At 41.2% G+C, this 15,592-nt stretch overlaps 1 protein-coding gene across 1 annotated transcript in view; it reads right to left on the reverse strand.

Moving 5' to 3' along the window:
- The window catches only part of LOC148501218 (putative carboxypeptidase X1), a 237,032-nt gene extending 221,829 nt beyond the window's left edge, over positions 1-15,203 (reverse strand). The window contains exon 1 of the mRNA XM_088450810.1: positions 14,890-15,203. Within this exon, the coding sequence (XP_088306936.1) occupies positions 14,890-15,145 (256 nt within the window). The 5' untranslated portion in view covers positions 15,146-15,203. The remainder of the gene's footprint in view (positions 1-14,889) is intronic.
- Positions 15,204-15,592: the final 389 nt, after the last annotated feature.

Consider the following 15,592-nt stretch of genomic DNA (forward strand, 5'->3'; position numbering starts at 1 on the left):
TAACGTGATGTGCTATATTATTATCAGATGTCTATAAGTCACTATGAGAAGCCCGCTGCTTTCTCCAGCATCTCTTATTATACAGAGAATAATGTGATGTGCTATATTATTATCAGAGGTCTATGAGTCACTATGAGGAGCCCGCTGCCTTCTCCAGCATCTCTTATTATACACGTAATAATGTGATGTGCTATATTATTATCAGAGGTATAAAAGTTACTATGATGAGCCCGCTGCCTTCTTCAGCTTCTCTTATTATACACAGAATAATGTAATGTGCTATATTATTATCTGATGTATAAAAGTCACTATGAGGAGCCCGCTGCCTTCTCCAGCTTCTCTTATTATACACAGAATAATGTGATGTGCTATATTATTATCAGAGGTATATAAGTCACTATGAGGAGCCCGCTGCCTTCTCCAGCTTCTCTTATTATACACAGAATAATGTGATGTGCTATATTATTATCTGATGTATAAAAGTCACTATGATGAGCCCGCTGCCTTCTCCAGCTTCTCTTATTATACACAGAATAATGTGATGTGCTATATTATTATCAGAGGTATAAAAGTCACTATGAGGAGCCCGCTGCCTTCTCCAGCATCTCTTATTATACACAGAATAATGTGATGTGCTATATTATTATCAGAGGTATAAAAGTCACTATGAGGAGCCCGCTGCCTTCTCCAGCATCTCTTATTATACACAGAATAATGTGATGTGCTATATTATTATCTGATGTATAAAAGTCACTATGAGGAGCCCGCTGCCTTCTCCAGCTTCTCTTATTATACACAGAATAATGTGATGTGCTATATTATTATCTGATGTATAAAAGTCACTATGAGGAGCCCGCTGCCTTCTCCAGCATCTCTTATTATACACAGAATAAAGTGATGTGCTATATTATTATCTGATGTATAAAAGTCACTATGAGGAGCCCGCTGCCTTCTCCAGCATCTCTTATTATACACAGAATAATGTGATGTGCTATATTATTATCTGATGTATAAAAGTCACTATGAGGAGCCCGCTGCCTTCTCCAGCTTCTCTTATTATACACAGAATAATGTGATGTGCTATATTATTATCTGATGTATAAAAGTCACTATGAGGAGCCATCTGCATTCTCCAGCTTCTCTTATTATACACAGAATAATGTGATGTGCTATATTATTATCTGATGTCTATAAGTCACTATGAGGAGCCCACTGCCTTCTCCAGCTTCTCTTATTATACACAGAATAATGTGATGTGCTATATTATTATCAGAGGTATATAAGTCACTATGAGGAGCCCGCTGCATTCTCCAGCATCTCTTATTATACAGAGATTAATGTGATGTGCTATAATATTATCAGATGTATAAAAGTCACTATGAGGAGCCCGCTGCCTTCTCCAGCATCAATTATTATACACAGAATAACCTGATGGCCTATATTATTATCAGAGGTATATAAGTCAATTATGATGAGCCCGCTGCCTTCTCCAGCTTCTCTTATTATACACAGAATAATGTGATGTGCTACATTATTATCTGATGTATAAAAGTCACTATGAGTAGCCCGCTGCCTTCTCCAGCATCTCTTATTATACACAGAATAACGTGATGTGCTATATTATTATCTGAAGTATAAAAGTCACTATGAGGAGCCCGCTGCCTTCTCCAGCAACTCTTATTAAACACAGAATAATGTGATGTGCTATATTATTATCAGATGTATAACAGTCACTATGAGGAGCCCGCTGCCTTCTCCAGCATCTCTTATTATACACAGAATAATGTGATGTGCTATATTATTATCAGAGGTGTAAAAGTTACTATGAGGAGCCCGCTGCCTTCTCCAGCTTCTCTTATTATACACAGAATAATGTGATGTGCTATATTATTATCTGATGTATAACAGTCACTATGAGGAGCCCGCTGCCTTCTCCAGCTTCTCTTATTATACACAGAATAATGTGAAGTGCTATATTATTATCTGATGTATATAAGTCACTATGAGGAGCCCGCTGCCTTCTCCAGCTTCTCTTATTATACACAGAATAATGTGAAGTGCTATATTATTATCTGATGTATATAAGTCACTATGAGGAGCCCGCTGCCTTCTCCAGCATCTCTTATTATACACAGAATAACGTGATGTGCTATATTATTATCAGAGGTCTATAAGTCACAATGAGGAGCCTGCTGCCTTCTCAGCATCTCTTATTATACACAGAATAACCTGATGTGCTATATTATTATCAGAGGTATAAAAGTAACTATGAGGAGCCTGCTGCCTTCTCCAGCATCTCTTATTATACACAGAATAATGTGATGTGCTATATTATTATCACAGGTATAAAAGTCACTATGAGGAGCCCGCTGCCTTCTCCAGCATCTCTTATTATACACAGAATAATGTGATGTGCTATATTATTATCACAGGTATAAAAGTCACTATGAGAGCCCGCTGCCTTCTCCAGCATCTCTTATTATACACAGAATAATGTGATGTGCTATATTATTATCAGAGGTATATAAGTCACTATGATGAGCACGCTGCCTTCTCCAGCATCTCTTATTATACACAGAAAAATGTGATGTGCTATATTATTATCAGAGGTATAAAAGTCAGTATGAGGAGCCCGCTGCCTTCTCCAGCTTCTCTTATTATACTCAGAATAATGTGATGTGCTATATTATTATCAGAGGTATAAAAGACACTATGAGGAGCCCGCTGCCTTCTCCAGCATCTCTTATTATACACAGAATAACCTGATGTGCTATATTATTATCAGAGGTATAAAAGTCACTATGAGGAGCCCGCTGCCTTCTCCAGCTTCTCTTATTATACACAGAATAATGTGATGTGCTATATTATTATCTGATGTATAACAGTCACTATGAGGAGCCCGCTGCCTTCTCCAGCATCTCTTATTATACACAGAATAATGTGTTGTGCTATATTATTATCAGAGGTATAAAAGTCACTATGAGGAGCCCGCTGCCTTCTCCAGCTTCTCTTATTATACACAGAATAATGTGATGTGCTATATTATTATCAGAGATATAAAAGTCACTATGAGGAGCTCGCTGCCTTCTCCACCATCTCTTATTATACACAGAATAATGTGATGCGCTATATTATTATCAGAGGTATAAAAGTCACTATGAGGAGCCCGCTGCCTTCTCCAGCTTCTCTTATTATACACAGAATAACGTGATGTGCTATATTATTATCACAGGTCTATAAGTCACTATGAGGAGCCCGCTGCCATCTCCAGCATCTCTTATTATACACAGAATAATGTGATGTGCTATATTATTATCACTGGTATAAAAGTCACTATGAGGAGCCTGCTGCCTTCTCCAGCTTCTCTTATTATACACAGAATAACCTGGTGTGCTATAGTATCTGATGTATAAAAGTCATTATGATGAGCCCGCTGCCTTCTCCAGCATCTCTTGTTATATACAGAATAATGTGATGTGCTATATTATAATCAGAGGTATATAAATCACTATGAGGAGCCCGCTGCCTTCTCCAGCTTCTAATGTTATACACAGAATAACGTGATGTGCTATATTATTATCAGAGGTATATCAGTCACTATGAGGAGCCCGCTGCCTCCTCCAGCATCTCTTATTATACACAGAATAACGTGATGTGCTATATTATTATCACAGGTCTATAAGTCACTATGAGGAGCCCGCTGCCTTCTCCAGCATCTCTTATTATACACAGAATAATGTGATGTGCTATATTATTATCAGAGGTCTATAAGTCACTATGATGAGCCCGCTGCCTTCTCCAGCTTCTCTTATTATACACAGAATAACGTGATGTGCTATATTATTATCTGATGTATAAAAGTCACTATGATGAGCCCGCTGCCTTCTCCAGCATCTCTTAATATACACAGAATAATGTGATGTGCTATATTATTATCTGATGTATAAAAGTCACTATGAGGAGCCTGCTGCCTTCTCCAGCATCTCTTATTATACACAGAATAATGTGATGTGCTATATTATTATCAGATGTATAACAGTCACTATGAGGAGCCCGCTGCCTTCTCCAGCTTCTCTTATTATACACAGAATAACCTGATGTGCTATATTATTATCAGAGGTATAAAAGTCACTATGAGGAGCCCGCAGCCTTCTCCAGCTTCTCTTAGTATACACAGAATAATGTGATGTGCTATATTATTATCAGAGATATAAAAGTCACTATGAGGAGCTCGCTGCCTTCTCCAGCATCTCTTATTATACACAGAATAATGTGATGCGCTATATTATTATCAGAGGTATAAAAGTCACTATGAGGAGCCCGCTGCCATCTCCAGCATCTCTTATTATACACAGAATAATGTGATGTGCTATATTATTATCACAGGTATAAAAGTCACTATGAGGAACCCGCTGCCTTCTCCAGCTTCTCTTGTTATACACAGAATAACGTGATGTGCTATATTATTATCAGAGGTCTATAAGTCACTATGAGGAGCCCGCTGCCTTCTCCAGCATCACTTATTATACACAGAATAATGTGATGTGCTATATTATTATCAGATGTATATAAGTCACTATGATGAGCCCGCTGCCTTCTCCAGCATCTCTTATTATACACAGCATAATGTGATGTGCTATACTATTATCAGAGGTGTAAAAGTTACTATGAGGAGCCCGCTGCCTTCTCCAGCATCTCTTGTTATACACAGAATAATGTGATGTGCTATATTATTATCAGAGGTATATAAGTCACTATGAAGAGCCCGCTGCCTTCTCCAGCATCTCTTATTATACACAGAATAATGTGATGTGCTGTATTATTGTCAGAGGTATAGAAGTCACTATGAGGAGCCCACTGCCGTCTCCAGCATCTCTTATTATACACAGAATAACGTGATGTGCTATATTATTAGCAGAGGTCTGTAAGTCACTATGAGGAGCCCGCTGCCTTCTCCAGCTTCTCTTGTTATACACAGAATAATGTGATGTGCTATATTATTATCAGATGTATATCAGTCACTATGAGGAGCCCGCTGCCTTCTCCAGCTTCTCTTATTATACACAGAATAATGTGATGTGCTATATTATTATCTGATGTATAAAAGTCACTATGAGGAGCCCGCTGCCTTCTCCAGCATCTCTTATTATACACAGAATAACGTGATGTGCTATATTATTATCACAGGTATATAAGTCACTATGAGGAGCCCGCTACCTTCTCCAGCATCTCTTATTATACACAGAATAATGTGATGTGCTATATTATTATCAGATGTATAACAGTCACTATGAGGAGCCCGCTGCCTTCTCCAGCATCTCTTATTATACACAGAATAACGTGATGTGCTATATTATTAGCAGAGGTCTGTAAGTCACTATGAGGAGCCCGCTGCCATCTCCAGCTTCTCTTATTATACACAGAATAACCTGATGTGCTATATTATTATCAGAGGTATAAAAGTCACTATGTGGAGCCCACTGCCTTCTCCAGCATCTCTTATTATACACAGAATAATGTGATGTTCTATATTATTATCTGATGTATAAAAGTCACTATGAGGAGCCCGCTGCCTTCTCCAGCATCTCTTATTATACACAGAATAATGTGATGAGCTATATTATTATCAGATGTATAACAGTCACTATGAGGAGCCCGCTGCCTTCTCCAGCATCTCTTATTATACACAGAATAATGTGATGTGCTATATTATTATCTGATGTATAAAAGTCACTATGAGGGGCCTGCTGCCTTCTCCAGCATCTCTTATTATACACAGAATAATGTGATGTGCTATATTATTATCAGATGTATAACAGTCACTATGAGAAGCCTGCTGCCGTCTCCAGCATCTCTTATTATACACAGAATAACGTGATGTGCTATATTATTAGCAGAGGTCTGTAAGTCACTATGAGGAGCCCGCTGCCATCTCCAGCTTCTCTTATTATACACAGAATAACCTGATGTGCTATATTATTATCAGAGGTATAAAAGTCACTATGTGGAGCCCACTGCCTTCTCCAGCATCTCTTATTATACACAGAATAATGTGATGTTCTATATTATTATGTGATGTATAAAAGTCACTATGAGGAGCCCGCTGCCTTCTCCAGCATCTCTTATTATACACAGAATAATGTGATGTGCTATATTATTATCACAGGTCTATAAGTCACTATGAGGAGCCCGCTACCTTCTCCAGCATCTCTTATTATACACAGAATAATGTGATGTGCTATATTATTATCAGATGTATAACAGTCACTATGAGGAGCCCGCTGCCTTCTCCAGCATCTCTTATTATACACAGAATAATGTGATGTGCTATATTATTATCTGATGTATAAAAGTCACTATGAGGGGCCTGCTGCCTTCTCCAGCATCTCTTATTATACACAGAATAATGTGATGTGCTATATTATTATCAGATGTATAACAGTCACTATGAGGAGCCCGCTGCCTTCTCCAGCATCTCTTATTATACACAGAATAATGTGATGTGCTATATTATTATCAGAGGTATATAAGTCACTATGAGGAGCCCGCTGCCTTCTCCAGCATCTCTTATTATACACAGAATAACGTGATGTGCTATATTATTATCAGAGGTCTATAAGTCACTATGAGGAGCCCGCTGCCTCTCCAGCTTCTCTTATTATACACATAATAATGTGATGTGCTATATTATTATCTGATGTATAAAAGTCACTATGAGGAGCCCGCTGCCTTCTCCAGCATCTCTTATTATACACAGAATAATGTGATGTGCTATATTATTATCAGAGGTATAACAGTCACTATGAGGAGCCCGCTGCCTTCTCCAGCTTCTCTTATTATACACAGAATAACGTGATGTGCTATATTATTATCTGATGTATAAAAGTCACTATAATGAGCCCGCTGCCTTCTCCAGCATCTCTTTATATACACAGAATAATGTGATGTGCTATATTATTATCTGATGTATAAAAGTCACTATGAGGAGCCTGCTGCTTTCTCCAGCATCTCTTATTATACACAGAATAATGTGATGTGCTATATTATTATCAGATGTATAACAGTCACTATGAGGAGCCCGCTGCCTTCTCCAGCATCTCTTATTATACACAGAATAATGTGATGTGCTATATTATTATCAGAGGTATATAAGTCACTATGAGGAGCCCGCTGCCTTCTCCAGCATCTCTTATTATACACAGATTAACGTGATGTGCGATATTATTATCAGAGGTATATAAGTCACTATGAGGAGCCCGCTGCCTTCTCCAGCTTCTCTTATTATACACAGAATAACGTGATGTGCTATATTATTATCAGAGGTATAAAAGTCACTATGAGGAGCCCGCTACCTTCTCCAGCATCTCTTATTATACACAGAATAACGTGATGTGCTATATTATTAGCAGAGGTCTGTAGGTCACTATGAGGAGCCCGCTGCCTTCTCCAGCGTCTCTTATTATACACAGAATAATGTGATGTGACATATTATTATCATAGGTCTATAAGTCACTATGAGGAGTCCGCTGCCTTCTCCAGCATCTCTTATTATAGACAGAATAACGTGATGTGCTATATTATTATCAGAGGTCTATAAGTCACTATGAGGAGCCCGCTGCCTTCTCCAGCTTCTCTTATTATACACAGAATAACCTGATGTGCTATATTATTATCAGAGGTATAAAAGTCACTATGAGGAGCCTACTGCCTTCTACAGCATCTCTTATTATACACAGAATAATGTGATGTTCTATATTATTATCTGATGTATAAAAGTCACTATGAGGAGCCCGCTGCCTTCTCCAGCATCTCTTATTATAATGTGATGTGCTATATTATTATCAGATGTATAACAGTCACTATGAGGAGCCCGCTGCCTTCTCCAGCTTCTCTTATTATACACAGAATAACGTGATGTGCTATATTATTATCTGATGTATAAAAGTCACTATGATGAGCCTGCTGCCTTCTCCAGCATCTCTTATTATACACAGAATAATGTGATGTGCTATATTATTATCTGATGTATATAAGTCACTATGAGGAGCCCGCTGCCTTCTCCAGCATCTCTTATTATACACAGAATAACGTGATGTGCTATATTATTATCTGATGTATAAAAGTCACTATGAGGAGCCCGCTGCCTTCTCCAGCATCTCTTATTATACACAGAATAATGTGATGTGCTATATTATTATCTGATGTATAAAAGTCACTATGAGGAGCCCGCTGCCTTCTCCAGCATCTCTTATTATACACAGAGTAATGTGATGTGCTATATTATTATCTGATGTATTAAAGTCACTATGAGGAGCCCGCTGCCTTCTCCAGCTTCTCTTCTTATACACAGAATAATGTGATGTGCTATATTATTATCAGAGGTATAAAAGTAACTATGAGGAGCCCGCTGCCTTCTCCAGCTTCTCTTATTATACACAGAATAATGTGATGTGCTATATTATTATCTGATGTATTAAAGTCACTATGAGGAGCCCGCTGCCTTCTCCAGCATCTCTTATTATACACAGATTAACGTGATGTGCTACATTATTATCAGAGGTATAAATGTCACTATGAGGAGCCCGCTGCCTTCTCCAGCATCTCTTATTAAACACAGAATAATGTGATGTGCTATATTATTATCTGATGTATAAAAGTCACTATGAGGAGCCCGCTGCCTTCTCCAGCTTCTCTTGTTATACACAGAATAATGTGATGTGCTATATTATTATCAGAGGTATAAAAGTCACTATGAGGAGCCCGCTGCCTTCTCCAGCATCTCTTATTATACACAGAATAATGTGATGTGCTATATTATTATCTGATGTATAAAAGTCACTATGAGGATCCCGCTGCCTTCTCCAGCATCTCTTATTATACACAGAATAATGTGATGTGCTATATTATTATCTGATGTATAAAAGTCACTATGAGGAGCCCGCTGCCTTCTCCAGCTTCTCTTATTATACACAGAATAATGTGATGTGCTATATTATTATCTGATGTATAACAGTCACTATGAGGATCCCGCTGCCTTCTCCAGCATCTCTTATTATACACTGAATAATGTGATGTGCTATATTATTATCAGATGTATAACAGTCACTATGAGGAGCCCGCTGCCTTCTCCAGCATCTCTTATTATACACAGAGTAATGTGATGTGCTATATTATTATCTGATGGATAAAAGTCACTATGAGGAGCCCGCTGCCTTCTCCAGCATCTCTTATTATACACAGAGTAATGTGATGTGCTATATTATTATCTGATGGATAAAAGTCACTATGAGGAGCCCGCTGCCTTCTCCAGCATCTCTTATTATACACAGAATAATGTGATGTGCTATATTATTATCTGATGTATAAAAGTCACTATGAGGAGCCCGCTGCCTTCTCCAGCTTCTCTTATTATACACAGAATAATGTGATGTGCTATATTATTATCTGATGTATAACAGTCACTATGAGGATCCCGCTGCCTTCTCCAGCATCTCTTATTATACACTGAATAATGTGATGTGCTATATTATTATCAGATGTATAACAGTCACTATGAGGAGCCCGCTGCCTTCTCCAGCATCTCTTATTATACACAGAGTAATGTGATGTGCTATATTATTATCTGATGGATAAAAGTCACTATGAGGAGCCCGCTGCCTTCTCCAGCATCTCTTATTATACACAGAATAATGTGATGTGCTATATTATTATCTGATGTATAAAAGTCACTATGAGGAGCCCGCTGCCTTCTCCAGCTTCTCTTGTTATACACAGAATAATGTGATGTGCTATATTATTATCTGATGTATAAAAGTCACTATTAGGATCCCGCTGCCTTCTCCAGCATCTCTTATTATACACAGAATAATGTGATGTGCTATATTATTATCACAGGTATAAAAGTCACTATGAGGAACCCGCTGCCTTCTCCAGCATCTCTTATTATACACAGAATAACGTGATGTGCTATATTATTATCTGATGTATAAAAGTCACTATGAGGAGCCCGCTGCCTTCTCCAGCTTCTCTTATTATACACAGAATAATGTGATGTGCTATATTATTATCTGATGTATAACAGTCACTATGAGGATCCCGCTGCCTTCTCCAGCATCTCTTATTATACACTGAATAATGTGATGTGCTATATTATTATCAGATGTATAACAGTCACTATGAGGAGCCCGCTGCCTTCTCCAGCATCTCTTATTATACACAGAGTAATGTGATGTGCTATATTATTATCTGATGGATAAAAGTCACTATGAGGAGCCCGCTGCATTCTCCAGCATCTCTTATTATACACAGAATAATGTGATGTGCTATATTATTATCACAGGTCTATAAGTCACTATGAGGAGCTCGCTGCCTTCTCCAGCATCTCTTATTATACACAGAATAATGTGATGTGCTATATTATTATCAGAGGTATAAAAGTCACTATGAGGAGCCCGCTGCCTTCTCCATCTCTCTTATTATACACAGAATAACGTGATGTGCTATATTATTATCACAGGTCTATAAGTCACTATGAGGAGCCCGCTGCCTTCTCCAGCTTCTCTTATTATACACAGAATAACGTGATGTGCTATATTATTATCTGATGTATAAAAGTCACTATGAGGAGCCCGCTGCCTTCTCCAGCTTCTCTTATTATACACAGAATAATGTGATGTGCTATATTATTATCTGATGTATAAAAGTCACTATGAGGAGCCCGCTGCCTTCTCCAACATCTCTTATTATACACAGAATAATGTGATGTGCTATATTATTATCTGATGTATAAAAGTCACTATGAGAAGCCTGCTGCCTTCTCCAGCATCTCTTATTATACACAGAATAACGTGATGTGCTATATTATTATCAGAGGTCTATAAGTCATTATGATGAGCCCGCTGCCTTCTCCAGCATCTCTTATTATACACAGAATAACGTGATGTGCTATATTATTATCAGAGGTCTATAAGTCACTATGAGGAGCCCGCTGCCTTCTCCAGCATCTCTTATTATACGTGTACACAGAATAATGAGCCAGGGGTGTAAGAATGAAACCTCTGTCCTCCAGTATAAACATTACTCAGCATTTATGGTAATATGAGGACAATACAGATCACATCACATCTGTGGCTCATTCTGACTAATATAACTCCACACAATGAAACCCATGTACGAAACGCATTGGAAGAACACTGCAAGTTACCATGATGTGTCACCACTGTAATTATATGTTCTCATTACATTACAGTAGGTGCCTGTCTATGCTCTGCCCCAGGAGGAGAGGTCCCCATAACTAATTGTGCACCAACCAGGTTTGTGGGAGACAGAAATATCTGAACAGGTGACGTGTACTTAATAATCATATCACATCAAAGTCCGACCTCTGATTTTATTATCATCCTGATCATAACATTACTCCAGGCTGTCTGTATTACGTGTCTCCTGAGAGTGAGGGTATACCGGGACTATTTGTATTAATTGTCTCCTGAGAGTGAGAGGACACTGGGACTGTCTGTATTACATGTGTCCTGAGAGTGAGAGGACACCTGGACTGTCTGTATTATATCTGTCCTGAGAGTGTGGGGGCACCGAGACTGTCTGTATTACATGTGTCCTGAGAGTGAGGGGACACCGGGATTGTCTGTATTATATGTGTACTGAGAGTGAGGGGACACAGGACTGTCTGTATTACATGTGTCCTGAGAGTGAGGGGACACCGGGACTGTCTGTATTACATGTCTCCTGAGAGTGAGTGGACACTGGGACTGTCTGTATTACATGTGTCCTGAGAGTGAGAGGACACCGGGACTGTCTGTATTACATATGTCCTGAGAGTGAGAGGACACTGGGACTGTCTGTATTACATGTGCCCTGAGAGTGAGGGGACACCGGGACTGTCTGTATTACATGTGTCCTGAGAGTGAGAGGACACCGGGACTGTCAGTATTACATGTCTCCTGAGAGTGAGTGGACACTGGGACTGTCTGTATTACATGTGTCCTGAGAATGAGGGGACACTGGGACTGTCTGTATTACATGTCTCCTGAGAGTGAGTGGACACTGTTACTGTCTGTATTACATGTGTCCTGAGAGGGAGGGGACACTGGGACTGTCTGTATTACATGTGTCCTGAGAGTGAGAGGACACCGGGACTGTCTGTATTACATGTGTCCTGAGAGTGAGAGGATACTGGGACTGTCTGTATTACACGTGTCCTGAGAGTGAGTGGACACTGGGACTGTCTGTATTACATGTGTCCTGAGAGTGAGGGGACACTGGGACTGTCTGTATTACACGTGTCCTGCGAGTGAGAGGACACCGGGACTGTCTGTATAATGTGTCTCCTGAGAGTGAGGGGACGCTGGGACTGTCTGTATTATGTGTCTCCTGAGAGTGAGGGGACACTGGGACTGTCTGCATTACATATGTTCTGAGAGTGAGAGGACACTGGGACTGTCTGCATTACATGTGTGCTGAGAGTGAGAGGACACTGGGACTGTCTGTATTACATGTGTCCTGAGAGTGATGGGACACCGTGACTGTCTGTATTATATGACCCCCTGAGAGTGAGAGGACACTGGGACATTCTGTATTACGTGTCTCCTGAGAGTGAGGGGACACTGAGACTGTCTGTATTACATGTGTCCTGAGAGTGAGAGGACACTGGGACTGTCTGCATTACATGTGTCCTGAGAGTGAGGGGACACCGTGACTGTCTGTATTATATGACCCCCTGAGAGTGAGAGGACACTGGGACTGTCTGTATTACGTGTCTCCTGAGACTGAGGGGACACTGGGACTGTCTGTATTATAAGTCTCCTGAGAGTGAGGGGACACCGGGACTATCTGTATTACATGTGTCGTGAGAGTGAGAGGACACTGGGACTGTCTGTATTATGTGTCTCCTGAAAGTGAGGGGACACCGGGACTGTCTGTATTACATGTCTCCTGAGAGTGAGAGGACACTGGGACTGTCTGTATTACATGTGTCCTGAAAGTGAGGGGACACCGGGACTGTCTGTATTACATGTGTCCTGATAGTGAGGGGACACCGAAACTGTCTGTATTACACATCTCCTGAGAGTGAGGGGACACCGGGACTGTCTGTATTACATGTGTCCTGAGAGTGAGTGGACACTGGGACTGTCTGTATTACATGTGTCCCGAGAGTGAGGGGACACTGGGACTGTGTGTATTACACGTGTCCTGAGAGTGAGAGGACACTGGGACTGTCTGTATTAAACGTGTCCTGCGAGTGAGAGGACACCGGGACTGTCTGTATTATGTGTCTCCTGAGAGTGAGAGGACACTGGGACTGTCTGTATTACGTGTCTCCTGAGAGTGAGGGGACACTGGGACTGTATGTCTACCTGAGGACACTGCTCCTGTATGATGCTTACCTGAGGACACTGCTCCTGTATGATGTATACCTGAGAACACTGTTCCTGTATGATGTCTACCTGAGGACACTGCTCCTGTATGATATCTACCTGAGGACACTGCTCCTGTATGGCGTCTACCTGAGGACACTGCTCCTGTATGGCGTCTACCTGAGGACACTGCTCCTGAATGATGTCTACCTGAGGACACTGCTCCTGTATGATGCATACCTGAGGACACTGTTCCTGTATGATGCCTACCTGAGGACACTGCTCCTGTATGATGCCTACCTGAGGACACTGCTCCTGTATGATGCCTACCTGAGGACACTGCTCCTGTATGATGCCTACCTGAGGACACTGCTCCTGTATGATGCCTACCTGAGGACACTGCTCCTGTATGATGCCTACCTGAGGACACTGCTCCTGTATGATGCCTACCTGAGGACACTGCCCCTGTATGATGCCTACCTGAGGACACTGCTCCTGTATGATGCCTACCTAAGGACACTGCTCCTATATGATGCTTACCTGAGGGCACTGCTCCTGTATGATGTATACCTGAGAACATTGCTCCTGTATGATGCCTACCTGAGGACACTGCTCCTGTATGATGCCTACCTGAGGACACTGCTCCTGTATGATGCCTACCTAAGGACACTGTTCCTGTATGATGCTTACCTGAGGACACTGCTCCTGTATGATGTATACCTGAGAACATTGCTCCTGTATGATGCCTACCTGAGGACACTGCTCCTGTATGATGCTTACCTGAGGACACTGCTCCTGTATGATACTTACCAGAGGACACAGCTCCTGTATGATGCTTGCCTGAGAACACACTGCTCCTGTATGGCGTCTACCTGAGGACACTGCTCCTGTATGGCGTCTACCTGAGGACACTGCTCCTGTATGATGCTTACCTGAGAACACTGCTCCTGTATGTCTACCTGAGGACACTGCTCCTGTATGGCGTCTACCTGAGAACACTGCTCCTGTATGGCGTCTACCTGAGGACACTGTTCCTGTATGGCGTCTACCTGTGGACACTGCTCCTGAATGATGTCTACCTGAGGACACTGCTCCTGTATGGCGTCTACCTGAGGACACTGCTCCTGTATGGGGTCTACCTGAGGACACTGCTCCTGTATGATGTCTACCTGAGGACACTGCTCCTGTATGGCGTCTACCTGAGGACACTGCTCCTGTATGGCGTCTACCAGAGGACACTGCTCCTGTATGGCGTCTACCTGAGGACACTGCTCCTGTATGGCGTCTACCAGAGGACACTGCTCCTGTATGGCGTCTACCTGAGGACACTGCTCCTGTATGATATCTACCTGCAATGTCCACACAGCTGGACGTTCTGCATGTTATCACATATACTTAATATGAAAAATACCTTCTAGATCTGTATCTTGAGCTGACCTTAGATTTGCTGTACAGTACTAATAAAAGCCGGAGCACACACAGTCATCGTGCTACACGCAGGACATGATGGTCGCCTCACCTGTCTTCTCAGCAGTTTTCTCTTCAGACATCTTAATTTTCCTGTCCTTGGGGACAGGCTCCATCACATTCTCATTCACATGTACGGTGGGCTGCACAGCCCCATTGCCTCCTTGAGTGCCTGAGGGGCTATAGTTTGTTATGAGGGTCCTCTGTGTGGTGACCATTCTGGTTGTGCTGTTGTTGGGAGCAGCACTCCCTATGGTGAGCCAGGCAGTAGTGCATAGTACCGCTAGCACAATAGGGATCAGGTACATGGTTACTCTCCGGGCAGAATAGAGACTTACACAGGACTGAATAGAGATGTATAGAGTGAGATTCAGCAGCCCAGCCTGAGCCCTCTCCCCTCCCCTCTCTCCCAATCTAACCTCCTCCTTACACTGCAACTTTTCCCAGCCCCCCTCCCAAATTCCATGCAGTTCCAGAGGGGCTCTCACCACATTCTCAGTAATACTAACAATGGCTCTGCTGAGGGCAGCAAAATTACTGAATATCTATATGCAAATAACAATGTAACACAATGTTTGTGTTAGGTGCAAAAAATTGAAGTGTGTTTTCCACATCAGCATTAACACACTGCTAGGGGCATGCTTTATGTAACTATTCATGTATAATTATGTGCACAATAATCATCTCTCATTATGTTGTTAGATGATCTTGCAGGGGGCTTATTCATTATCAAGCACTGGCAGCCCACTGCTAAT

This window comes from Taudactylus pleione, unplaced genomic scaffold, assembly GCF_031769625.1.
Source record: "Taudactylus pleione unplaced genomic scaffold, aTauple2 ptg000525l, whole genome shotgun sequence".
NCBI classification, from domain to species: domain Eukaryota; kingdom Metazoa; phylum Chordata; class Amphibia; order Anura; family Myobatrachidae; genus Taudactylus; species Taudactylus pleione.